This window comes from Sabethes cyaneus, chromosome 3 (assembly GCF_943734655.1).
Source record: "Sabethes cyaneus chromosome 3, idSabCyanKW18_F2, whole genome shotgun sequence".
Taxonomy (NCBI): Eukaryota; Metazoa; Arthropoda; class Insecta; order Diptera; family Culicidae; genus Sabethes; species Sabethes cyaneus.
This window is the reverse complement of record NC_071355.1, coordinates 3,026,162-3,052,619: the sequence shown is the minus strand read 5'-3', so window position 1 is coordinate 3,052,619 and position 26,458 is coordinate 3,026,162. Positions and strand designations below refer to the sequence as shown.

At 42.3% G+C, this 26,458-nt stretch overlaps 1 protein-coding gene across 7 annotated transcripts in view; it reads left to right on the top strand.

The window, feature by feature from the left end:
* Positions 1–546: 546 nt before the first annotated feature.
* Positions 547–26,458, top strand: part of LOC128744048 (protein sprint) — an 80,784-nt gene continuing 54,872 nt past the window's right edge. The window contains exons 1-7 of one of the 7 annotated variants that reach the window (XM_053840800.1): positions 547–715; positions 1,777–2,468; positions 2,573–2,720; positions 16,032–16,241; positions 16,316–17,157; positions 17,224–17,419; positions 17,479–17,739. In XM_053840800.1, the coding sequence (XP_053696775.1) occupies positions 2,047–2,468; positions 2,573–2,720; positions 16,032–16,241; positions 16,316–17,157; positions 17,224–17,419; positions 17,479–17,739 (2,079 nt within the window). In that variant the 5' untranslated portion in view covers positions 547–715; positions 1,777–2,046. Of the gene's footprint in view, positions 716–791; positions 1,219–1,577; positions 2,469–2,572; positions 2,721–16,031; positions 16,242–16,315; positions 17,158–17,223; positions 17,420–17,478; positions 17,740–26,458 lie in introns of those variants that run through there. The other 6 variants (XM_053840796.1, XM_053840801.1, XM_053840798.1 and 3 more) reach the window with 6 other exon arrangements.

Genomic DNA, 26,458 nt, shown 5'->3' with positions numbered 1-26,458 from the left:
AAAAATTTTACCTCGCAAATCAGCGATATTTTTTGATGATTTAATTTAAATAATTTTCAGTGTTTTTTTGGATATGACCTGTTTTTATTTTTATAACATAAAAATATTCTACCAACTACAAACGTTACACAAAACCGGGTAGAACTTGCGCACCCCTAGCAAACAGCCAGCGTCCGCACACACGGACACGGCCATTCAGTGGCAGAGTTCACTCGGGCCTTTGCTGCCTGCCCTCGCGTGTGTATTGGTGCAAGCACACCAGTCCACTCGCGAGTTGTACACATTCCGATTGGAACGTGCGCGGTACGGCGGAAAGCATACAGCAACCTATAGTAGCTTGAAGCTTGCTTGGCTCTGCGGCTCTACCGTCCGTGGTGCTGCTTCGAACTCTCGACTCGACTCGACCGAGCTAGCTGTACTGTGTGTGGCGTGGCGGCGTAGGATAGAAGAGGGTACCGTCGTCGAGTCGACTCGACGGTTGGTTGAATGTATGCTGCTGCGTTGACGGCGAGAGATTTTAGTTGCAATTGGATTTCGATCCAAGTAGGCAGGCAGCAGCAGCAAGCAGCGAATGCGAAGGGATTCGCATATACCTATTAGTGGGCGCAACGTTTGCGTTAGCCTTCGTCGAGTGGAGAGTGAAGTTGTGGCAGAACTTTCACTAAACTGTTGAAGTTTGAAATATTGATCGGCTGTCGGCTTTTTTTGGTCAATAGTGAGTGCGAATTTTTGCCGTTTGTTTCCCTGCTTTTTGTCGGTGTTCTATTTTTAGTTCTGGGGGGAAATTTAGGGAGAAATTATGCCACCAAGCGAAATTGTCTCTAGTTTGCTAGAGTGACAATTAGTGTGATGGGCTGCTGCTCTATACCATTACCATCAGGCCAGAAGAGGAAGAGGAGAAGTTTCATGAATCAGAGGTCTGTTGGCTAAGTTGAAAGAAGAATTTGTGTTGGTGTCAAAAATCACTGGCTAGTGAATCCGGAACGAAGTGTTTGTGTGAATCGGTTTTAATTCATCATCTAGATCGGTGTGTTGTAGGGTCTGCCTACGGAACTATGTCCAAGTGTTTCTTCATTTGCGTTTTAATTCGCTTTATCTAGCTGTAAGCGGCAATTGGAGTGAGTGGTTGAATCGTTGACGTTGATAAATATTAGATAGCGCCTGTTTGCGGAATCATTTTCATCGTTCCTGCAATTGCAGTTATCATCATTAGCCAAAGTGTGTACGTACTCCTAAATCAACAAACAAAAGCCATGTTGTGTTGTGGTCTGGTCCACCCACACAGTTCAAGAAAAGAGTGATGGCAGCGCCGCCTGCACACTGCAGTGTGTGGCATTTTCCTGCCACCCAACAGCACACATTCATAGATTCATGGATCGCATCGGAGTGAGCATAGAATGTTGCAATTGTTTCCTAGGTGATTGCGGCATACTCTCCTGTGGTGGGATGAACACGGACGGGCCGGAGACCGAACCCTCATCCGTCTAATGTACTTTAATATTTAATGTGATGTCTACTTCTTTTTTTATATTTTGGTTGATATCGATCTAGTTCGCGTCTCTTGGGTTCGGCGGCTCTAAGTGAATTGAAATTTTTATGTGCATTCCTGCGGAGCAGGAAGTTAATTGATGGCAGCAGGAAGGTTTTATCTTTAAAATTTCAGAATTCCAACAGGAATTGCGGAAGTACGGTGTTGTAAAAAAGGTCCTACCAAGAGAAGAGAAAAAACGTGTAATAAATTCTTGCTATCAAGCTGTGGTTTCTTTATTTCCCCAGTGCAGCAGCAGTAGGCGCTGTGATGATTCAGTGATGAAACAGAGCGAAACAACTGCGATCACACGACGTCAGTAAACTGCAGTGTAGTGCAAGGCCTTCTATGTTTTCCAGCATGCTGAAAAAGGTGGATCAGCAGAAGAAGAATGCGGTGCGGCGGTTGTGTGGTTGAGCGAAAGTGGTTCGGTGAACTGGGATTAGGCGGATTGACTTGTCAAGTGGGCTGGTTGGTTGAAGATTAACAACTACCACTAAAGCTCCGACTGCTTAGAAATGCAGAACAGTGCTAACGTGTTGCACGATGTAGTCACTGTTGATGGTTCTAATCCCACGGAAATTAGTTATAGCAACGATATCGATCGGTCCAGTGCCAGTGCGGCGGATGTTGGCGGATGTGTCAGAAATAAGCAACTGCTCGGCCTGTTCGGTGGTGACAAAAATATTCGGCCCGCTTCCTTGCCAATTAAAAAATGTTTTAACTATACAGAGGATGGTAATGGTAGTGGTAAATTGGATACAGAGTGCGATTTAAACTCGTCGTCGTCGTCGCGAGAGCTGAATCAGTCGTCGCAAGTCGCAGAGGCGGCATTCCTCAGTCCAAGCGAAGGTCAATTTTGGAAACGCTACGCTGAGGTTTCCAAGTTTCGCAAAGACTACAACGGCGAAGAATGTTCCACGACAAAGAATCGTCGAAGGTAATGTTTTATTTTTTTTTCGTCTCGTCGGCGTTGACATTGGACGATTGTCGAAAAAAACATTGCAACATTTGTGTTTGATGAAACTCCGATCTCGATTACAGGTCAGACACATCGTTCATGTTAGCGAAACAGCGATTATCTTCGTTCAGTCTCGGTGGTCAGGGAGCGGCTAGTGCGGAGACAATGGATGACGATTTAGCACCCCTTCTGCCCAGCAAGAGAGAACTATCGCAGGAGGATCTCTATCAAGTGAGTATGCTAGAAGAGGGAGGGGCGGGGGAATCACCGCATAAAATGTTGATGATAATAGCTGCGGGATCTTTTTGTGCCACAAAGAATAATTCCATCCCGATGGCATACGCGTGTGCACATTTGCTAGAAGACGATGCAAAAAAAACAATCTTCCTCTCATGTGCTCAGGAAGTGAGAAATGGCATAATTTATTTAAATTGTACGTGACATTTTTGATATCCTTTGTGCTGTCGTGCAATCTCGCAGCAGTGGCGTTTCATGTGGATTAACATAATGCGAGCACAAACCGTGGTAATGTTGTCTGCCATTTGCTGATTAATTTTAAAGGTTTTTTTATTAACGCTACTACTATAATACATTGCCTATTTAAGTGGCGTCTCGAAAAGATGGGGGTTGTAAGATTCCAAATTTATACCGTTTAGTCATCGCAACGCATCTTGTTGTTCCACGAATCATTAATGGATGAAACTGCTCAATTAAAATGGAAGAATTTCTGTTCTCAAGCATTATATATTAAGGTTGGTGAATGGCTGGATAATACGTAATATCGGTGCCTCGTGTACCTGCAGATATAAACCAACCCTGTTGGAAACTAAAACCGTATGCTGATAGGGAAGAGGCAATCTTGAGAACGCTGAGTAAGTAACAACGAGGATTAGCTTTGTCAGCCACGTGAGCGCCAGTTCCCACGTCAAAGGGTGACTCTTGTTGGCAGCGAATTTCAATCGCAATCGACTCGTTCCTGCCACCCAAGTCGTCCCGGCCCTGTGTCTAGTCAACCGTAACAAGTATTGCTGCATCTGCCACCACGAATGTCCTGGTATACTATCAAAACGTTGGAGGAATGAACAGCTCTCTCGCTGAGTACCAGTTAGCCTTCAGTGATTGCTGTTATGACGTATACGCCCTCACCGAAACCTGACTGAATCAAAATACGACGACAAGCCAGTTGTTTACCGATTCCTACTCCGTTTACCGACAGGATCGGTCGCGTTCAAATAGTTGTAAAAGTACTGGAGGTGGCGTTTTGTTAGCTGTTCGCTCAGGATTCAAGTCCTACGCAGTTAATCCTCCCAACAGTTCGGCAGTTGAAGAATTATGGGTCGCGATTACCGCTGTTGACGGAATACTCTATCTCTGCGTAGTTTACATCCCTCCCGATCGAGTCAACGACGAAAACTTGATGGGCAACCATCTTGAAGCTATCAATTGGGTTGTGTCGCAATTAAAGCCTAGAGATAAAATTGTTATTTTGGGTGATTTTAACTTAAGCGCGATCTTTTGGCAGCGTAATTCCCACGGTTCTCTATTCCCGATCGTCTCTCGATCGTCCATAGGCGTAGCCCCGCGAAAACTGCTTGATACATATAGCACCGCTGGACTTAAACAGATGAATGGAATTGAAAACCAGAATCATCGGACCCTTGATCTGTGCTTCGTTAGTGACGAGCTGTGCGTAGACTGTACGGTTACAGAAGCTCCGGTACCACTCGTAAAGATCTGCAGGTATCATCCTCCTTTACTAACGCAGTTAAAGATCAGGCCACAGCAACGCTTCCGGGATACTTCCGAACGCCTCTCATATGAGTTTAGTAAAACCAATTTCAACGGTATGAACGATTTTCTGGGCCACGTTGATTGGGAGGAAGTTCTCCGCGATCACGACGCTAGTCTCGCTGCATCGACCATTTCTAGTATACTGGCATATGCTATCGACCAGTTCGTGCCCGTTAAGTCAAAGCGCGTACCGCCTAAACCAGCCTGGGCGAACGCTGATCTCAAGCGCCTTAAAACGATTAAACGTGCAGCCCTTAGACGACACAGCAAGTATCGCACTGATGCCACGAGAACAAGATACGTAGAAATAAATACTACCTATAAACAACTCAATGATCACCTGTATAACGCCCTTCAGAACAATCTGCAACGTCGTCTCAAGGCAAATCCAAAAAGTTTTTGGCGCTACGTGAATGAGCAACGTAAAGAATCGGGATTACCCTCTACGATGTCCAATGGTCTGCTCGAAGCCGACACCGCCGCTGACATTGCCGACTTGTACGTTCTCATTTCAATAACATTTTCACCAATGAACATCTCGAACCGCAGGATGTAGCCGTCGCCATCGAAACTGTTCCTCGACTTTCTGTACCTTTGTCGCAGTTTGTTATCTCCATTGACATGATTACGTCAGCTGGAAAAAGACTAAAATCATCCACGGGATATGGCCCTGACGGTATCCCGTCAATCATTCTGAAACGCTGTATGGAGACGCTAGCGGCACCGCTTGCAGCGGTATTCAACCTATCTTTGGCTACAGGCATTTTTCCAAACTGCTGGAAACAGTCATATGTTTTTCCTGTCTTTAAAAAAAGTTGACGGCACAAGGAAGTGGACGCGATATACACAGACTTATCTGCAGCATTTGATAAAATGAATCATCAAATTGCAATTGCCAAATTTGATCGATTTGGCATGAACGAACATTTGCTACTCTGGCTTCAATCTTACCTATGTGGTCGTAGCATGTCTGTGAAAATTGGTGATCACATTTCTTCGCCATTTCCTGTTTGTTCTGGCGTTCCACAAGGAAGCCACCTAGGATCGTTTTTATTCCTGCTGTATATGAACGACGTTAATTCCATTCTGAAATACGCGAAACTCTCATACGCTGACGATCTAAAGCTATACCATACGATAAAGCAACCACTGGATATGAGTTTTCTGCAGGAGCAGTTGGAAAACTTCACTAAATGGTGTCAAATTAACCGATTGTCGCTGAATGTGTCTAAGTGCTCGGTAATCTCATTCGGACGAAAACATTCACTATTCCAGTATGACTATGCCTTGGCAGGCGTGCGTTTACTGCGTGAATCCACAGTTAAGGATTTGGGAGTTTTAATCGATGCAAAATTAGCTTTCAAGGATCACATTTCATACGTGGTGGCAAAAGCTTCTTCACAGCTGGGCTTTTTATTTCGTTTCGCGAAAAAATTTAAGGACATCTGCTGCCTGAAAACACTCTATTGTTCAATTGTGCGACCTGTACTGGAATACGCGTCTCCCGTCTGGTCTCATTACCAGAACGAAATTCAACGCATCGAAGCTATTCAGCGAAAGTTCATCCGCTTCGCTTTACGTCATCTCAGATGGACAGATCCACGGAACTTACCCAGCGTTGCATGCTGATCGGCCTGGAATTACTAGAGGAAAGACGCAATGTGGCAAAGGTATGCTTTATTGGCGATCTCCTGCAAGGTAACGTTGATTGTTCAATACTCCTCAGCATGCTGGATATCAATATAAGACGCCGCAATCTACGATATCACTCGTTCCTCAGTATTACTCCAGCTAGGACGAATTACATTGGCGGAACTAGCACTCATTTCTAGGGGGGGCTATAGCCCCCGGAATTTTTTTCAGCCGTTTTATTTCGTCGGCATATTAAAATTTAATGCACATTAATGCCTGGAATCTTATAACAGTCATACTAATAAACTTTACTCTGAAGTTTTTCGTACCTATAGTTATCTAACTATTGGTTTTTCAAAAATTAAAAAACTTAGTCAACTTTTCTAGGGGGGGCTAAATCTTTTCTAGGGAGGGCTTAGCCCCCCCTAGCCCCCCCCCCTAGTTCCGCCAATGACGAATTATGGTCTACATGGACCAGTGCGCAGTATGTCTCGTCTATTCAATCAATATTACCATGTATTTGACTTTAATGTGTCTCGAGAAACAAACAAGTATAATTTTAGACGTGTTTTATGTTAATAATCTAAACAGACGAGTATTGTAAATACGTTACTTAGTTATTTCTGTCATTGGGGTGATATTTTACCTGTTGACGTTAATAAAATAAAATAAAAATAAAATAAACCTCAACTAAGTAAGCGGTTGTACGGCAGGTTAGGAGTGGCTTACAACAGCCTGTGATCCGGAGCGAGCGGTTGAATTAAGAAATCACGTAAACTCGGCATTGTAGCTCTGCAGGAAACGGCCCAGTTTAATCAGAGCGGTGGCACTACAAACGAATTGGGAGCGAGCTTTGTAGTGTTGGGCAGAATGCAGGATCGCGTGATAGATTGGAAGGCGATTAACACGAGTCTATTGACGATAGAAGGCCGTTTCTTCAATTAGAACATCATCAACGGGCATTGCCCGCGCGAAGGAAAATCCGACGATGAAAAGGAAGCATTCTACGCGAGGCTGAAGGCAGGTATCATCATCACATCAAGATCATCATTGGGAATTTGAACGTCCAGGTCGGTAGCCAATGGCCAACCATAAACTTCGCAGTTTCCCGAGGTCTGGTGATCCGCAGCACCTTTTTTCCCACGATAAGATATCCTCAAAGCCAACTGGAGGCCAACCTAACCAACGTACAATGAACCAGATTGACCATATTCTCATAGATGATCGGTCCTTTTGTAACATCACGAACATAAGTTCCCTACGGGATGCGGATATCGCCTTTCACCATCACCTAGCACTATATATCCGTACAATATTGTCAATCGTAAACCAGACACGCCAAAGTCGTCCTGTTCGCTTGAACATTGAGCTCACAGGTCACCCGTACTGCCCAGAACTACGCGTGAATACTGTATGAGTCACTGCCTTAGGCGATTCGACCTACGTAGACGGTTGGGGCAGAATACTAGGTGAAGAGCCTCAGAGTATACGAAATAACTGGTTTGATGGGGAATGCCAACAAGCGGTGGCATAGAAAAACATGCTTGGAACAATCATCCGAGCATTGTCACTAGGGAGAACTTGGCCAAATACCGACCAGCAAGAAACCAGTTATCCGCGATTCTTAGGAGTAGAAAGCACCGAAAAGAGGGTCGCGAAGAATTAGAGCAGCGAATTGGGAGCGAATCACAGGCGCAAGTTTTACGAGAAGGTGAACCAAAGTCCTAAGGGTTACACACCTAAACCTGACATGCGTAGGTTCGAGGGAGGAAATCTGATCACAAATGTACGCGAGGATGCAGTTCTTCCATGACAAAAGGCAGAAGGCAGAACGCAAGTTAACTTAGTCGGAATGCCCAAGGTAGATAGTAATGTCCTAGCATCTGATCTTCAAGAAGTCAAACGAGAAATCGGTTTGATGAAGACCAACACCAACCAGAGGTTTACACTCACGTTTGAGAAACGTTAGCAACGGCTATACACTGGATTATTTCCAAAAGTGGTTGGCAGGATTGGTTTATCCCATATAGAAAGGGTGGTTGGCTCGAGTCCTGCATCTATCCAACTGCGAACCAAAATTTTACCATCCGACAGATTTTGCAGAAATGTCGGGAGTAAAACGTGCCCATGCATCATATCTTTATTGACTTCAAAGCAGCATACGATAAAGTCGATCGTTTTTCGGATAAACTGGCCTGACTGATAGCTCATCGGATCGACTGATGTGTTTCGTTCGCATCTCGGGGACACACTCGAGTCCCATCCAGACGCGACGAGGGTTAAGCAAGATAACGGCTTAACCTGCATGCAGTTCAACATCGCCTTTGAAGGGGTAATCCGACGAGTGGGCATCGAAATGAGAAATGCGATTTTCAGCAAGGGTAGCCCACTCCTAGGCTTTGCAGATTACTTAGATATTAAAACCCGGTGCTTTGCGACGACGTAGGCCATCTACACCAGACTGGAAGCGGAGTCCAGGAGGATTGTACTAGAAATAAATGCGTCGAAGACCAAATACCGCAGAGCCCCGTTAACTTGACCGTTTTTAATCTGAACACTTTAATTTGAACCCCGCTAGATTGCACGATTTGCAAATTAAACATGGTTCAATGCCCATAAACACGATTTGTTTCTACTGATCTAGCTTGTTTAATCTGTTTCACATTCCGTTTTCCGAACGATTATGACAGAAATCCGATCGGAGAATGAAAGATTCGCTGCTTGCAACTGTCAGTTAAATCGAACCATCAAAACAAAAACAAAGAGCAGAGCGGCCTGTTCGTGCAAGTTTCCGCATATTAAGGGGTTGCCAGTTGTTCAAATTAATAACTAAACCCGTTAGTCCACGGGAGTCCACGGTACATGAAAGGAAGAAGCTCACAGGAAACAAATGTGTTCCTCCTACGGACGATAACCGTGGTCGGCCTAGAAGAAGAAGTGGATTAGAACTAGAAGTGGTAAATGTAATCGTGTATTCGGGATTGCTGGTGACCGCGAACAACAATACTAGTAAAAGGATCCAGAGGCGCATTCAAGTGGGAAATCGGGCATACTTTGCCCTTCCCAAAACGCTACGATCAAGAAGCATATGCGGCGTATGAAGCTGACGATGTACAAAACTTATCAGACCGATTCACGGAGGACACTTGCGCCCTTGCCCTAGTTCGAGCGGAAGGTGTTGCGGACGATATTTGGCGGAGTACAAACTGAAAGCGGAGAGTAGCGAAGGCGTATGAATCACGAGTTACAGGTACTGCTTGGAGTGATTCCCATCGTACATCTGGCGCCGGATGACAGACCAAAGAAAACAGTTCTCTTCAACAATCCCACTAAGCACCAGGAACAGAGAGGCTCAACGTACAAAATGGTGCGACTAGGTCGAAAATAATTTGCGACTTCTGAGACGGCGGGAAATTGGCAACGAATGGCCAAAGATCGAGTTGAATAGTTCGTTTCCTGTTGCTTTCCTGCTGCTGCTTAAAACAGTATGAGTCACCTGCTGCTGATGACAACGACATATGTTGATAACAGTAATACTAGTCAGTAAAATAAGGTGTATTCAACCGACCAGAATAAAATGTCAAATGTTACCATAATCAAAACACGCTCCCAGTAAATAAGTAGGTACATAGATATTTGCAATGAAATGTGGCTGACAAAAATCAATGGCGAATAATGCATCATTTTTCAGCGCTTTGCCACGTGATTAGCCAGGGGGAAGCATAATAACGATAATCTCCTTAACTAGAACTTGGTGATACAGTAATATAGGATGTATGCAGTGCCGGCGCTAGCCAATTGGTCGCTACACACATATCCTTAAAATGGCACCCCCAGAATTTGGTCCTAAAAAATAATTGTGATTTGAAATTGACAGATTATTCTATCATGCATTTAATTTTTTAGATTTAATTTTTATGTCCAATCTAACCAATTTTTTTCTTTATTTCATGTTAATCGCTTCTATGTCCATAAACAAATAATGACAGTATCGCAATCCTTTGGATTCGCAATCCTTTAGCATTCGTTAAAAGATCTTTAAAATTCTTGCAGCTATTCTAAAGATTCTGACGAAAAAGATTATTTTTTATGCTTCTAATATCACAGAGAAAACTGCAAGCATTTTCAATAAAATTGATCGCAATATCAAAAAAAAAAACAGTTGAAGCCTTCTACTTTCGATTTCAGAGCAGAATCGGTTAATCATCTGCTGCATGCAAAAAAAGTTGATTCTTGTGACAGAAGCGGATTCATTCCTCGGAAATGAACGACGTTCCCATCGGTTTTCTGAAACTTTTTATCAGAATGATAAACCTTCAAAAACATTGAAGTTGTTTCTGTTGTTTGTTGGTTGTTCAGTTCGAAATTGCTGTTAAATTATTTTTTTTTTATTTCCATATTTGAGAGGTTTTCAGCGATAAATCATTAACATCGAAATGAATCGTTGATTCGAAAATCTCTCTCGAAAAATTTCTCAATGATTTAATTGCCTCAATACGACTTTCCCACTACTTTTGTTTACTGTTAAGGAGTGTTTCAATCTTTAACGGAAAGCGGAAAATGGTGCAGGCGTAGGAACTACGAGCTGCAGACACTTTTAGTGAGATTTAGTGAAATGGCAATGGTGGGTCGGCCACGTCGCAAGGATGCCGGACGATTGTGCAGTGGAATGCGTTCTCTTGTAGAACTTCACCGGCTCCAGGAATAGCGGAGCTCAAGGTGCTAGATGGTTTGATCAGGTTGCAGGTGACGAGTAGCCTGGCAATGAAGTGGAGAAAAACTTATAGATTTTATACCCCAGTTTTTTTAATGTAGCCAAAATTCACCCTCCCCTAAAGTGACGCCCCAAGCAGCTACTTTTTTTGCTTAAACAAAGCTCCGACCCTGGCTGTATGTTCAAGAGAATTTCTCGTTCGCTGTTGAGTAAATAACAATTACTCTAGATCCCTCCATAACACTGCACTATAAGCTAAAAGTTTTATTTTTGACGTAGGACTACGTCATTTCGAAAAATCTCGACAATTAATTTGGGTTGGTCGTTTATAACTTGGAGGTCTTGATTGATTTTCAATATTATTGCACTAATCGATCGTCAAATCTTCTACGCGTTGACCTAAATGAAGAACACTATTGATTGTTTAACTAGAAATCCTCGCTTCATGATTGGTTGGAATAATTTCTAATTATTTTCGAACAAGTTTTAGTACAATTTACAAATCAACGAGAAAATTGAAGGAAAGTTCCATTTAATTCCTGCTTTTGACAATTGTTACATAGAAAATTATCTGCTGTAAACAAGTGTAATAATTGGATGGAACTAACTGAAACACTAACTCGCCGCAACAAATCCACAGAGAAAACATTGCAAACTACTCCGACTAAAATCGTTTTAATGGCATCGAATATTTTGTTTTGACAAAAACTGCTACTCCAAAAAGCTTAAACACAGTCAGAAAAGAAAGTCTTTTATATCTTCATTCAAGCATGTGTTCATCTTTAAAAGAACGGTTTCTGGTAATTGATAAAGCTGCTAGCAATTCAGAGTTTCTTCTTAGTTTTCTTGGGCAACAGAAAACCTTGTATGTTTGGTACTGTTTGGTTTGGTACTGCTCTTAAGGTGAAATTAGCAGTCATCGATTCTGCCAATTTCGAAAGCAGTTTTTTTGTTTGAAACAAAAATTCTGTTCATGAAAATATATTCGCTGTGTTCATATTTGCAAGAAGAATGCAGTATTTACATTTTTACAAACAGAACCCCGCTTTTGGGCCCAAAAACTGCTTCCGAAATTGAGCTTTCCGACGTAAAGTCAATGACTGCTAGTTTCCCGTTAAAACCAACATTTTAACCGTGAAATCACTGCTGGTAAATGGGCGCGCGTAGGCAAACGTTGAATACGGCTTACCGGGAACAGCATTGGTTGGATTTTCCATTCCCTGTTTTACCAGTCACCTCCAAGATCGAAACTTGACCTTCTGTTTTTTATACGACAGACTTTGCAGTCAGCTCTCAGCGTGCAACACTTAGTTTGGCTAGATGGTTTTAGTCGGTGGTAGTGGGTTGCCAAAGTCTATTTTCCGACTAAGTTGTACTTAGAAATTAGATGTGATATTCACTAATAAATAATTTCACTTCACTTATTGGTACTCGGAAAACTGTTCCCTGAAAAAACTTAACTTTATTGAGAAAAAATTACAATAGTCTTCTTAAAGCTACGCGTTGAGTAATCGAACTTACGTAAAGCATCTCGGAAAAATTGACTTATATACAGTAGGATTTCGAATTTGGCATGCCTCGATTTTGGCAACAAAAGTATCCGTTTTTGGCAACACAAGATATTTCCCTTACAAAAATATGCTTAAATATCAGTCAGTTTCTGCATAGATGCTTTAAATGACGCAAAAGTAATGCCCTCAATGTGTTCATTAAAAATAGTTTGCTGTTATAGAATGTTTCGAACAATAATATTTTTACTACCGTAGGACTACGACTTACCGCAGGTTGCGAAAAACTTACTTGCACCGGACGGATAGCTCTCAGCGGACTTTTCAAGCATAAAATGATTGCAATCGTTGATTATAAATATTTTCTCAATTTCTAACGCATTTAAATTCAATTTTTTCATATCAAAAAAGGGTCTCGATTTTGGCAACATAGGCGACACGCATTTGTTGCCAAATTCGAAATCCAACTGTACTATGTCCCTTTAAATACCAAACTTTTCTTCAAATTCCATTATCTTTATTTATTTTCCTTCTAGAGTCTAACGGGCGCTTATTCTAAAACACTATAATTGTTTGAACACGATAAATGCGAATGACTTAATTTTTATGCCCTAAATAAATTAAATAACACTAGTTAACAGCATTTATGAACTCAGTAAGCTGAACGTGATTTTTCATGTAAAATTGGCCGCTGAATCCGAAAATGTGGTCAAAAAAATTTAATGTAGGATAGTTTTTGAGATATGCATTGAAGTTGAAATTTTGCTTAAAAAAAGAAAGTACATGCACATAAATACAAATTTCTCCGGCTGCGGTGCACCAATTTCAAATACCTTTTTTCCATAAAAAAGAGGAGAAAATTTGCTATGGTACTGTAGATATTTGAGAATTTGTTCACAACAAAACAAAAAAGAGCGCATTTTTTTGGAATAATTTCAACTTTATCAAAGATTTTAGACAAAATTAACGCATTTTAAAAAATTTGATTTTATATGGGTCTTAAAGGCCGATAAAAAACAAAGAAGCTCATAATGATAACCATCGGTTGAAAATTGTAGAACTTATGACAAATTAACTAAAACAGTAATGTTTACGCATTTGAATATCATGCTCATGATCATGCTTGAAGAGTGATTGAATTTAATAGTAAGAATTGTGAAAATAGTAAGAACAGTTAGAAAAGTCCGCAGAATCGAATAGGGTTTATCTCATTTATTTTAGAGCACATTAATTTTTTTGGTTGAATTCCCATTTGATATGGTCCGTTTGATAACGGGAGTTCAACCAAAAAAAAGTGGTTTAATGAGGTTTAGTGTGGTTACTAAATGAGATAAACCCTATTCTATTCTGCGGACTTTTTTACACAAAATTATTAGGTTTTTAAGTTTTGTTTTCTCAAAGCCTTGCTTGGAACAGTCCAATAAGGGTAAAAAATATTAAAAATAGGGGAAAATGAACAAAATAGGGGACTTCCCGATGATAAACAGGAAAGGGGTGGGCACTACGCGATTCTCCGGAAAATTTTGCGTAAGATCATCTACATTTTATAAGCCTGCAGGCCGTATCTTAATTGCGTTCGTTTTTTCTCTCGTTTTTGCCCATAGTGCAGTGTTGCGAAAACGCAACGCACCTTTCTCTCGGTTCTAGAGAAGGCTAGGTATGAGATATCAACTTGGACCCTAAGAAACAAAGAAAGGTTGGGAAAAAATTTATCTAATCGACCTGTTTTTGCTTAAAGCATAGATGTTGCATAAAACAAAATTACAGCCATGTAAACATAACAGGTCTTGCTAATTTTCAGTCAGCTCAAACTAGTCACTCTGCTCTCGGATGGTAAAAGCGAAACTGGTGAAAGCGGGAACGTCAAGTGCAGTATTTTTGAATTCGAATCTAATGTTCTAACCTCTCTGGAATGATAAAGCTATGTAACAACTGCTTATGGTATGCACCCCCCCCCTCCCCGCCTGTAGGTCCCTGCGTTTGCATTTTTGACATGGGGACACAATTAAAAATACATGTGTGCGGTTTTCTCTTAGTTCTTGATCTAAAACATAACTTTCCTGAAAGTTTCAGCTTTTTATCTCTGCTGGAAAAAATGTGGGTTAGGGAAGCAGACGCGAAGGTGCCGTCGGCGTCAGTGAGAAAACCGTAGCGAAACCACCAAGAGAGAAAAGTAGAATTTGTTGGGCACGCATCTTATGAGGCACGCTTCTTTTAAATAAATGTTCTAAGCTGGAGTTAAGATAATAAACAATCGGTCCTTTTCAGGGCCCAAACGTAACGATTGAGGAGTTTATTTTTTTTGTTAGTTAATATCAAAATATCAAAATAACATTTTTGGCCGCTGTGGATAACTAACAAGTAGCAACAAATGGCGTAGAATAAGTTTTCTGGTGGCCTTTTCTGCCGATTCGAAAACGTAAGCAGTCTCGTTAAACGCTTCATAAAAGTGCTTTCAGTGTTCTATTGTGCTAAACCGTAGAAATGTTATGCGCTAACTATGTGGCTGTTTGCGTGTAGCTGCTGAGACTTTCCGATTGGCTCGTTACAACAAACTTTTACCGATCTCCTTTCATGAGGTTCAGATCTCCGTTCGTGTGTTGTCGGGTGAATTGGCTAAGCACGCTGTTCGGATAAAAGACGAATTCTCCAGAGCAGCTATTGGATTTAGCAGCTTGAAGCTGTGGTAGTTCAGCACCCAGATAGTTTTCTGCTTTCTTCTCTTTCCTGTCTAGCAGGACGCAACGAATATATTTTTATGGTTGAAGCTTTTGGAGTGTCTTAATAGAATATGAATTCATGACAGACAAGTATTACGACTTGCAGCTTTATCAGTGTCTGTTTTCGGTAAATGTTCTCGAATAAATTATTGTGAGCATTAAACAGCTTTCGAAATTCAAAAAGCCAACGACGACTACACTCAAGACGGAGTGTAACTTTAGACAGTAATACATTTTTTTAATTCTAGCTATTCAAACAATTTTAAGTTGTTAGATGTAGTGATTAAATGATTTAACACTGAAGAAAAATTTGGGGCTATCAACGCACTGTTTTGAATATGGTGCTTGTACGGTATTTGAACCTGCAATTATTTTGTATTTTTGGCAAAAATGTGAAAAAGAGCTTGCTTGAGTACATTTATGCCATTGAAGTTCAAGCTCCTGAATAAAAAATGCTCTTACGAGTAGCTACATTTGAAGCTCCAGAATTTAAATTTTAAATGTAGGTCGGGCGTCGTTAGAGAATTGGACGTGCGTAGGTTGGTCGACCGTTGGGTGCTGCCATTAAAATATTGTCACTAATGACAACGTAGTCCTACGTCAATCATGCGGACGTGTTTTGTACACAAACCTTCTGGTTTTGCGTACAGAAAAAAACAATCAATTTTGGTATACGTCAGATTTGAATGATTTCAATCGCAGTAAGCCATGGCCGGCATAAGGCCATTCTTTTTAAAGGTATTTAACATATTTACCTACACCATTTTAAGTGAAAAATTGGAATGTGAAGAAATAGTATGAAAAACTGTCAGAACAATTGTGAAAAGTATCGAAAGTGATATCTTTTCAACCACCTACTGTCTTACAGCTGGTTAATTTTATATGCCAGACGATATTAAATACTTACAATTGGCAGCAGAAGAACGTACGCATGTGCATCTTGAAACTAAAAATGGCTGAACCGGGTGAAATTAATTTTTTAAAAGAATCTGCTGCGCTTTGCGTGTTTCTCAAGGTTTTTTTAGGTTACCTTTTTACCTACATATAAGACACGTTTCTTTTAGACGATTTTCCACAAGACACGTGGTGTTTGTTTGTGAACATTTCATCAAAAACGCTTGGTTAAAAAACTTGTGAGAATTTATAATCACAAAAAAAACTCATTCTTTATTTCCAGTCACAAACCTCATTGGTGTCGAGTTCCGAGGGAGGAATCCTGGCGGAAGGTGAAGAAACGTCCAGCGAATCTCAAGTGTCCGATAACTCGCGCAGTCCGGCATGCGTGCTGGGGCTGGTCGAACGGCTGCTACGAACCCATCCAGTATGGTTTCTGCCGGGCATTCAACGTTCCGGAGCCGTTCACCTGCTGCAGGGCAAAGAAGAAGGGGTAGGTCATCTATTTGTGCTTTCTTTCAACATCAAATGATTTTTCTAACTTGTCTCATCTCTTTTTCGTTTTAGAACTTCATCGTGCGCGGTTCGAGTCAGTCCAAAACGATGGCCGTTTCCGTACGGCTTCCGGCGGAATGTGGACCGTACATCGAGCACTACTTGATCCAATCGAACGAAGGCTTACTGAGCCTGGAGAGTTCGAGATTTAAGTTCGACTCCATTCCTTCGCTGATCGCTCACTATTCGCAGTGCTGTGATGAACTTCCGGTTCAGTTATGTCTTCCGAAGGCACTGCGAGAAGCGAAGAATCGGCAGCAACTGTCGTCTCTGGCTCTGCTGGGCCAGGAATTTTGGCGCTATCCGATGGCATCGCCCAAACCGAAAACTCTCCTGTCGGCCAATTCTAGTCATTTGAACACTCCTTCCGATGCAACCCACTCGAGTGGCATCGGACTTACATTTAATAATCGGACCGCTCCGAGTTTCAATACGTTCGGTCACGAAAGCAATTCGAATCTTTTGGCCCCTGGCGAAACGCCAACGGATACGATTTCGACCTTGAGTAGCTTCACCGTTGGTCACGGTCAGCAGTTGCTGAGTCCAGAATCGATTGACAGTGCAGTCGTGTGTTCGCCAACGGATCCGAACCAAACGGGAATCATTGGAAAGACGAGCACTTTTAAGTCGAGACGGCCACTTCCGTCACCGACGGTGACCACCACTTCGTACGATGTCGAAAAGCAAATAGAGATTTTGAACGCAAATCTGATGGCGAATAACAATAGTAACACCAGTAGCAGCAGCCATGATTCGAAGCTAAACGAATCGGCCGGTTCGAGCAGTACTCTCGAACGGCAGTTGAAAACTCCGCGGCCTACGCCGCCGAACACGCTGAATATAAAACCGATACGGTAAGTGATTCCGTTGCTTTTTTTTCAGTTTGAAAGTGTAACAAAGTTTAATTCTCTAATCAACAGGAGTCCACCAGCGCCTCCGGCGCGTCGCCTAAAGCCACCAAGCAGCAGTGTAATAAGCACTCCTAACGATTCCAATCCAGCATTTTCCAATAATATCACGGTAACGACAACGGTTACTTTCAGTGTTGACAATCACACCAATGCACAAATCATCGAACTGGTTTCACCGAACGAGGGAAACTCCAATTTTACAACGGTTGGTACCAAACTAACAGATATCTCGTGGTTGACTGACGTTAATCTACATTATCTTAGTTTCAGACTACGTCGAAGCGGCTCCCGCCGGACGGTGAGTGTCACATTCCATGCACGCTGGCGGCAAAGGCGCAGGATACCGTTTCCGATTCCGATGGTAATTTCCTGCAGTCGCCATCGCTCGGGCACCACGGAAATAACAACAACAATGGTTTTTCGTTCCGAAAGAACGGCAAAGCGGACGCGAACTCTTCGGCTGTCATTCACGGCAGCACCCGAACCAGTAGAAGAAGCAAGCGGAAGGAGTCGAAGCACTATCAGGTGAGGAATGATGTTGATTCGAAATTTATGTGAAATTAGAGATGTGAGCCGTTACCTTGAATCTAGAGGAAGCTGGAAGAACTATGCTGGCTTGACATCAAAGCAAGCTGCGGAGAAAAAATATGACAACCATTTTGTAGATTTTCATTTGCGTACGGTATATTTGTAACATGTGTCGGGGCAACGGACGAAGTTGCGTGAAAACACCCTAAAGAAACTGTGAATGCACATTGAGATGAGAAAAGTTACTGGCTAGCACGTCTCTCTGTGCATCTAGTTATATAAAGAGAAAAACTGATCACATCGATTTCGAATCCACCGAATACTCGATTCGGCGAAGGGCACATTAAGGCGTTACCAACGGATTTACCGACGTTTTGGGCAACCCGTGACCGATTGGTCGCTATTCTGTAATCAACTGGGAGATTTCGACGAAAGAAAGCAGATATTTCATGCAGAAAATTGAATTGTTAAACAGAGCAGGGGATTACAAAATTGCTTGTAGTTTACATTGGACAAACAAAGAGGAACTTGGGTAGGTATTCGTTTTGAGGAACACACGTCTGAAGTTACCAAGGCAAACAAAGGCGCAGGAAAACGGTTATCTTTCCATTTTAAGTCTAAAGTAGCAAAGAACATATATTCGAGAATATCTATCTATTAAGTCCTGTAAACATCCATCTCCTCCCCCCAATTAATGCACCGTGGAAGTTGGATGTTGCTGAGAGTCTTGAAATGTATTAACAACAATCCTCGCAATCCTCGCAATCCTGAGCAATAACGCAGGAAACAAATTTTCATGGCTCTTCAAGTTTATTTCAAACCTAGCCCGATATGGGGCGGATTACCTTTCCATAGGATCTGGCGATTCGTCTAACTAAACCTATCGAACCTTAAATTTTTTTCATTGCGGAATTACTTTGCATTTTGTAATCATTCGTTACGTGAATATTGTGTAGGTTTTTGGTTATGTAGCAGAATAAAACGGAAAAGTTTCGGATCGAAATCAAAATCAACAAGGTTCCAGCCAGTCCGCTTGCAGATCGACTCAGCGTTGGATATTGCGACCTATCGCGCAAAGTCCTGTTGCATACATTTTTCAAGGTGAGGTAGAAGACGAACTTTAACGGTTGCAGCACTTGGGAACCCTCCAATTTGTGTCATTTGTGTCGATTTATCAACGGGCCTCAACCATGTTTTGAAATCGAATCAGCGTCCGCTTCTGCTACCAGAAGACGTCTTTAACAGGATCCAACGCCTATCTCCAGGTGAATGTAGACCCCTGAGATCAACCTCTCCTGAAAGTCATCATCTACAAGGGATTATTCCGTTATGCTCGGCCCACCTTTGGAATCAATACCGGGTGTTTTCCAGCAGATCATGGACGCAGTGGTGAGTGGCATCCGAAGAGCTTTGTGCAAATTCAACATTAAGGACAAATCTTGGATGATGATGGCTTCAGACCCGATCCGGACAACACACGTCAGTTATCGCTACCATACCGTAGCCTCGTCGAGATGTTCCGTCATTCCGTTCATGCCTTGAAACCGTCCATTATTACACAAAGTATACTCAGGAAATACGGAAGCTACGGTTCCCGATGGATCAACTCTGGTGAAGTCTGGAGCAAATTCATTTAGTTGGAAGCATTTGGTCTAAACATGAAAATCCTACGGTCGACGGATGCGTCGAATCGCGGAATTGGAGCGCGAATTGCCCACAAACTACACGATAGATCAGTCAAGCCAATATCGTATACATCGAGAAGTCTCAGTCCAGTCGAGTCTAGCTACAGTGAAGTCGAAAAGAAAAGGATGGTATTGCTCTTTGCAGCAACATGGTTCCATCGGACGACCTTCCTTTTGGAAGTGGGTCATTATTAGCCTTTGCTAGCCATCTTTAGTTCGCAAAAAGACTCCAGCGATGGGTGCCAACTCTACTGTATGCCTACAGCATCAAACAAGATTTTTTTAAAATTTCGATACATACAAATAACATTTAACAGAAAAATAGTGGCAATCGGTCTTGTCACTGTCCACCACTTCTATTGCCGTGATATTTATCGCGATGAATTACTTGCGGTCAGCATTGCTATCAATAATGATGAAACCTATCAAATGTTGCGTAATCAAATTCGAATATGGAAGCTGCAATTCAACTACAATTTTTAACATATTTTAGGAGCAGCGTCGCAATAAGGTATTGAATCACCAACCGTGCATCTTAAAACAAAAGAATTGCTCCGTCTCTTTTGTATATATTTTCAACGCATGGAAGCAGTGCGACAAATCCAATCGCAATCTTTTCAGAAAGTCGCGAGAGAATGATAGCGAAAAATGATGCGAAAAAAACGAAAATGAAAGTGATAGACTGTGAAAAATCTGAAAGTTTTATAGAATGAAATGTCGTTTTGTGCAATGTTGCAGAAAATTGAGATTATTTTACCATCATTTTCTGTTAAAAACAAGGATGAAAATGATTTTCTTCAACACTGCACCTTAGTATGGACTGGACCACGTTGGCTAAAAGCTTTCGCTTGCTGCCATATACCGCAGAGCTGTTAGACATCATACGAGACAGTGCCGAAATAGCTGTGGAAGCCTTCTTGCAGGCATAGTCGACGTGGCTTCCGAACTTGCGCTTGTCGCCGACTATGGCTGCCAGCAGTTTGAAGGACTGTGTTGACGAAATAGTGCAGTCCCCGACGCTGTTATTTGCCTGCTGCACCGACTTGCGGTTGTGCATTACGATTACTTCCGTTTTATGATGCGCTAGCTCCAGTATTCTGGAGCAAATCCAATCTTCGACAATTCTTAAATTGCTCAATTTGACGAAGAGACTGTTTGTTCTGGTCTGATTTATCTTTAAAAAAGCGTTTGAGAGCTTCCGTAGACGGTTGCGAGAATGGTTCAATTTTGAATTCCACCACGGTTGATGATTGGTGGAAATTTTGCGTTGTTTTTCAACCGGAACGTGCTCATCGATCTTCCTGTTCTGAGGATACGTTCGTCGGCATATAGCTATTTATGTCGGAGTCGAAGTTCCATATAAGATTCGGTAAATTGAAATCACCGAGCAGGACTGCGGGGTCAGCAGTTTTTGTAAGATCAGTAAGCCTTTGAACACATGCGCAATGTTCATTGTAAATAGAAGTATCGGAGTTAGGTTTAATATAGACGCAACAAATATAACCCTAGTAGCACGGTTGCTACAAACTAGTTGTGGCAATCGATTTATGACTAATTTCAGTTATAAATTAGTTCCTGCAACCATAAGTGCGAAAAGTGTGCTGCTTGGGAAACTGACTGTTTCGGCAATTCTAGACAAACTGCAACTTGTTCCAATCGATTATCACCAGGGAGTAATCTGGTATACTTTTGAAGCCTGTTTAACTGCAATTAGAACACCTCCTCCACGTGAGGATCTACTGGTCGAGGTTTTTCGATCTTATCGAATCGATCAGATGATGAAAGTGCAAGAAAGAGATCGTTTGTTTTCGTTCGCAATCGTCGGACGTTTTGGTAGTAAATAGAAAGAGGTTGAATCTGAGGTGTATTGAAACAGATTGTTTTTGTTGTTGCCGCAAAACTATCGCACGGCACCTGTGTTACGCGATATGCGAAACGCGCCTGCGATGTACAGCAACTATCCTCGGGAATCAGCACTATCGGCAGCAGCCACGGTATCCCACAACCTGGAAGGATTACATCTACACCCCGCGAGAATGTGAGTACCTTTCAACGACCAATAGACAGCGGTTCTGCTGTTCCACCACTGAACAGTGGACATTTGGCAGCCAGGTCAACTGTAAAAGACCTGCCCAGGTTGGCCACGGTTCATCGCAGCGTATGAAAGAACATCCAGGATGGGTGCTTTCCGGAACGACGAGCTGTTCGATCGTTTAGAGAGAGAGAGAGAGAGAGAGAGAGAGAGAGAGAGAGAGAGAGAGAGAGAGAGAGAGAGATCTGTATGATGAAGCTCTCAATGCTGTTTAAAGTCTGCTTTTGCACCCTGACAACGTTCCGGTAATAATGAACCGGTTGAAAACTCTTCAAAAACCCGGAATTTATTGTTGAAACGTTGGTGAATAGGGTTACAATGATGCTACCACCGAAAGCCGAGAAACTGGAAACCATTGTAGGCAGAAGCTCGTTCGGGCCATTGCATAGGTCCTTCGGTTTCCGAGAAATATTAGAGTTAAACTTAAGCACAGTCAACATACGATCGGTATCCTCGAGCAAATGAAGCTCTTCGAAGCAGAGAACACTTTATTTACCGACAAAGGCAATTGGAGGAATTCAGTGAAGAAATGTCGTTCTGACGCGTCAGTTCCAAAAGATAGTCCAATTTACAAAATGTCGCCCTTCCTGGATGAGAACGGTGTACTGCGTATGCGTGGAAGAGCAATTGGTTGCAAATTCGTTGAACCGACTAATGCTCATACTATCCTACTGCCAAGAAAGCATCCGGTTACTGCTTGCATCGTACAATCGGTGCACGAGCGGGTACCATCATCTCAACCACGAAACCGTAGTTAACGAGTTGCGCCAAAAATATCGTATCCCAAGGCTTCGTAGTGGTTGCTACAAAATCCGGCTAGACTGTCAGGCTTGCAAGAATGCTAGAGGTATCGATTACTTCGGCCCGATCCAAGTAATTGTTGGTAGAGGCACGGAGAAGAGATGGGGAGTACTCTTTACATGCAACACAAGCTCGTGTATTTTGGCCCTGCAAAACTATGAAGCAGCCAAGAGAAAAACTCCGATAAAAACATACAGCGACGCGGAACAAATTTTGTTGGAGCGAAACGTGAGCTGCGTGAAGCCTTGCTTTCCATAGACCAGAGTATGCTGATGAAAGAGATTGTGACACCAGAGACTAAATGGACTTTCTTGCCTCCAAGCAGTCCTCACATGGGTGGAAGCTGGGAGATATTGGTGAAATCGGTAAAGAAGATATTGTACCAGATTAAACTTCACAGGCTACCCACAGACGGAATACTCAGGAACAAATTGCTGGAGATTGAGAGGACCATCAACTCACGCCCCCTCACGTACATATCTGTCGAAGATGGCGAGAAAGAGGCGCTAATGCCCAATCATTTTTTGTTGGGATCATCCAGCGGTTCCAAACCTCTTGTGCCATATAACGATAGCCTTGCTACGCTGACCAATCGCCACGCAGATCTACGCCAACCTTTTTTGGAAAAGATTGCTGCAGGAGTACCGGTAAAGCCGATCCAGATTGGCGACGTAGTGATAGTCACAGATTCAGATCTACCAAGGAACTCCTGGCCCAAGGGGCAAGTTGTAGATGTCAAACGCGGTAAAGACGGTCAAGTTCGCAGCGCTGCGGTGAAAACTGCAGTCAATGTCTATGAACGACCTGTGGTAAAGCTGGCAGTTCTGGACGTCGACGCAACATATTGTGATAATTTGATAATTGCTTATACTAGTAGTACGGAGGATTTAATAGGATTTATACTGATTTACGGTATCATTTGGTGTATCACTAAATTTGCTGATCTAGCGGAAGCGAGATTTTGATACCTCTGACGAGCAGTGGAATTGTACACCAAGAAGTAACTGAAGATACAGAAATTTCATATAACTTCAAAATTAATGGTATAGAGGACACGAATGATGAGGATAACTCTCGGAGGAAATAAAATTGGTGGAGTGATGGAGGTGGAAGATACAGGAAAGCTTGTATTTTATTTTTTTGTTAAAATAATTTCAAATTTATGTATTAGTACGTTTAACGTACGTGTTGGTACGTGTTGGTATGTTAAATCTTTCCAAGATACATTTGAGTCATTCACACTCTATTCCTCCCTCCAAGATACTGAGGTGACTGTCAAAATCAGCGCAGTCTCGGGTATCCGGTTTGTGCATCAAATAATTCCTCAAAGTGTACAATAACACGGTGACCTTCAATACCTTCTCTTCTACACTTCTTAAAATATGTCCATAGTATTTTAGCCGTGCTATTCTGATTTTGCTGTTAACAGTTCTCCCTTTCGAAAGTTGAGCTACATCAAGGGATTTGTAGTGGTACAAATGACACTAACTTCCAACATAAGCTTTGAATAAGTAGTCTAAATCAGCACGAGACTCTTTCACGAACCTTTTCTTTAGAGCGAACGTTTATAAGTACGGAGTGTGCAGCCACTATGTTACGCTAGCACGACTACGTATTGACCAAACTCTTGTTTTTTAGTCTTTGACCTTAAAATGCGGTCAGGCATTAATATTTTTTTTGTTTTGTCAATTTCATAGGAACGAAGCTTTCGAAAACCCGCGCTGACAATCGCGGGTAACACGCTGAGGAACGAACAGTGCCACGGGCAGTACCTTGCAAGTCGTAAGGGTCTGCATAGTGTCGTCGTCCTGAAAGTAAAAACAAGTTAGATTGAAACTTCTCGTTCGGTGGTTTCTACAATAGAAGGAGGAAGAGGCACAATTTGTGCTTAAAAATAACCCTAACCAGATACGTCGCTAGATTAATAAGGGGGGTTGCACAGTCTCCTTTTGTCCAGCGCCTATATGGTTCAAAGGTACACGGGTACCAGCGAGTCACACGCCCTGGCGGGTATTGTGGATTCAAATCCGGTTATAATCTCTGATTATAACTTGGTTCGACCCATGCACCTTCCAGCATTGGACAAAAGGTAGGAGTCACAACGACAAATTGTTAAGCGTAGCTACCTTTTACCCCGACTTCCTTTCCACTCTTTACCCTCCTTTCCCAAATAATTTTCATTACCTTCCCCTACCGTCCCTCCATCAATTGTAGAACCATCGTTTCAAAAAATAATAATATTAATGCCTGACCGCATGTCAAGGTCAAAGACTCGTATTTTAGTCTTGGTCAGTTAAATCAAGCTGTTTAGTCAAGCAGTCCGGTCGAGCAGTCGAGTCGAGCATTTGAATCGAGTGGTCGAGTCAAGCAGTCAAATCGAGCAGTCCAGTTGAGCAGTTTAATCGAGCAGTTAAACCGAGTCGTCCAGTCGTGCAGTTGAACGAGAATTCTAGTCGAGCACTTGAGTCAAGCAGTCGAATGGAAAGGTTTAGTCAAGCAGTCGGATCAAGCGGCTAAGTCGAACAGTTGAGTCGAGCCGTTCATTCGAGCAGTTGAGTCGAGTAGTTCAGTCGAGCAGTTCAATCGAGCAGTTGAGTCGAGCTGTCGAATCAAACAGAAGTCAAGCAGTTGAGCGCAGTTTAATCGAGTAGTTTTATTCGAGCAGTCCAGTCGAGCAGTTGAATCGAGTAGTCTAGTTGTGCAGTTGAGTTGATCAGTCCGGTCAAGCGGTTCATTCGAGCAGTTAAGTCGAACCGTTGAGTCGAGCAGTTCAGTCGAGTAGTCCAGTCAAGCTGTTGAATCAAGCTGTCAGTTAAGTCGAGCAGTTGAATCGAGCAATCGGGTTGAGGAGTTGAGTCGAGCAGCCGATTCGAATAGTCCAATCGAGTAGTTGAGTCACATAGTTCATTCGAGCAGTGGAATCAAGCAGTTGAATCGAACAGTAGAGTCAAGCGTCGAATCGAACAGTTGAGTCGAGCAGTCTAGTCGAGCAGATTAATTTGTTTATTTGTCCATATAAATCATCTGACATTTAATGTCTTAATGAATGTCTTAATGAATGTGCTAGTGTAAAACGTACCTTAATTTACAACATGGTAGATTTAGAAATCTTATTTTTAAAACTATAGTTAGGTTCATTGAAAGCATGCAATTCTTCCACCAACGAGAAGGCACGAATGCAAGCCGCGATTGGTTCATTATACCCGAAAGATGTTCTATGAAACCGAGGTACAAGTAGTGTGTCATTAGGCAGTGTCCTTTGCGGGGCCCGCAAATTTAAAGCGGAAAGCAGCCAAGGGGAGCCGATTTCATTATTCAAAAGCTTTCCAATCAGTATTGCTTGCTGAATCGTTCGTCGTCGTTGTAACGTATCTAATCCCAGAAGTCGACATCGGTCAGGATACGGAGGAAGGTCGAATGGGTTACGCCATGGTAAAGCCGTAGAGGGCATATAATCACACAATATTTAGGGCCTTTAGGCAGTGAGGATCGATAAAATCTTTTGCTATTTTCGTGATGAAACCTATTTGGCGACTCGCTTTAGAGATAACAGCTGAACGGTGTAAGTCGAACGAAAGTTTCGTATCCAGCAGGATGCCCAGATCTTTAATTTGATCTACTCTCGAAAGTGTCACACCATCAATTTGATAAGCAAAAGTGATAGGCCTTAGGATGCGATGGAAGGTGATCACTATGTATTTGTCTGCGCTAAGCGTTAGCTTATTTCTTTTACACCAACTGGCAAACACATCAAGCAATGATTGAAGGCGCTCACAATCTTGAACAGCATGTATAGTGGAGTAAAGTTTTAAATCATCCGCTTAAATAAGCTTACAGTCATTCTCGAGCAATAGCGCGGCGTCATTAAAAAAAAGAACGAAAAGCAATGGGCCCAGGTTGCTTCCTTGTGGAATTCCCGATATGTTTGAAAAAGGTCTCGACGTACAGGAGTCGATTTTAAAAGAGCTCTAAAAGAGCGCTGGTCACGATTATCTCAAAAAATTTTGGATGCAGCGGAGAGGCTAGTTATACCCCGGTAATTTTTCACGTTTCTATGATCACCAGATTTAAAAACCGGAAACATATAGGACTACTTCCACACGAGAGGAAATTTTGCTTCCTGGAACGAACGATTGAA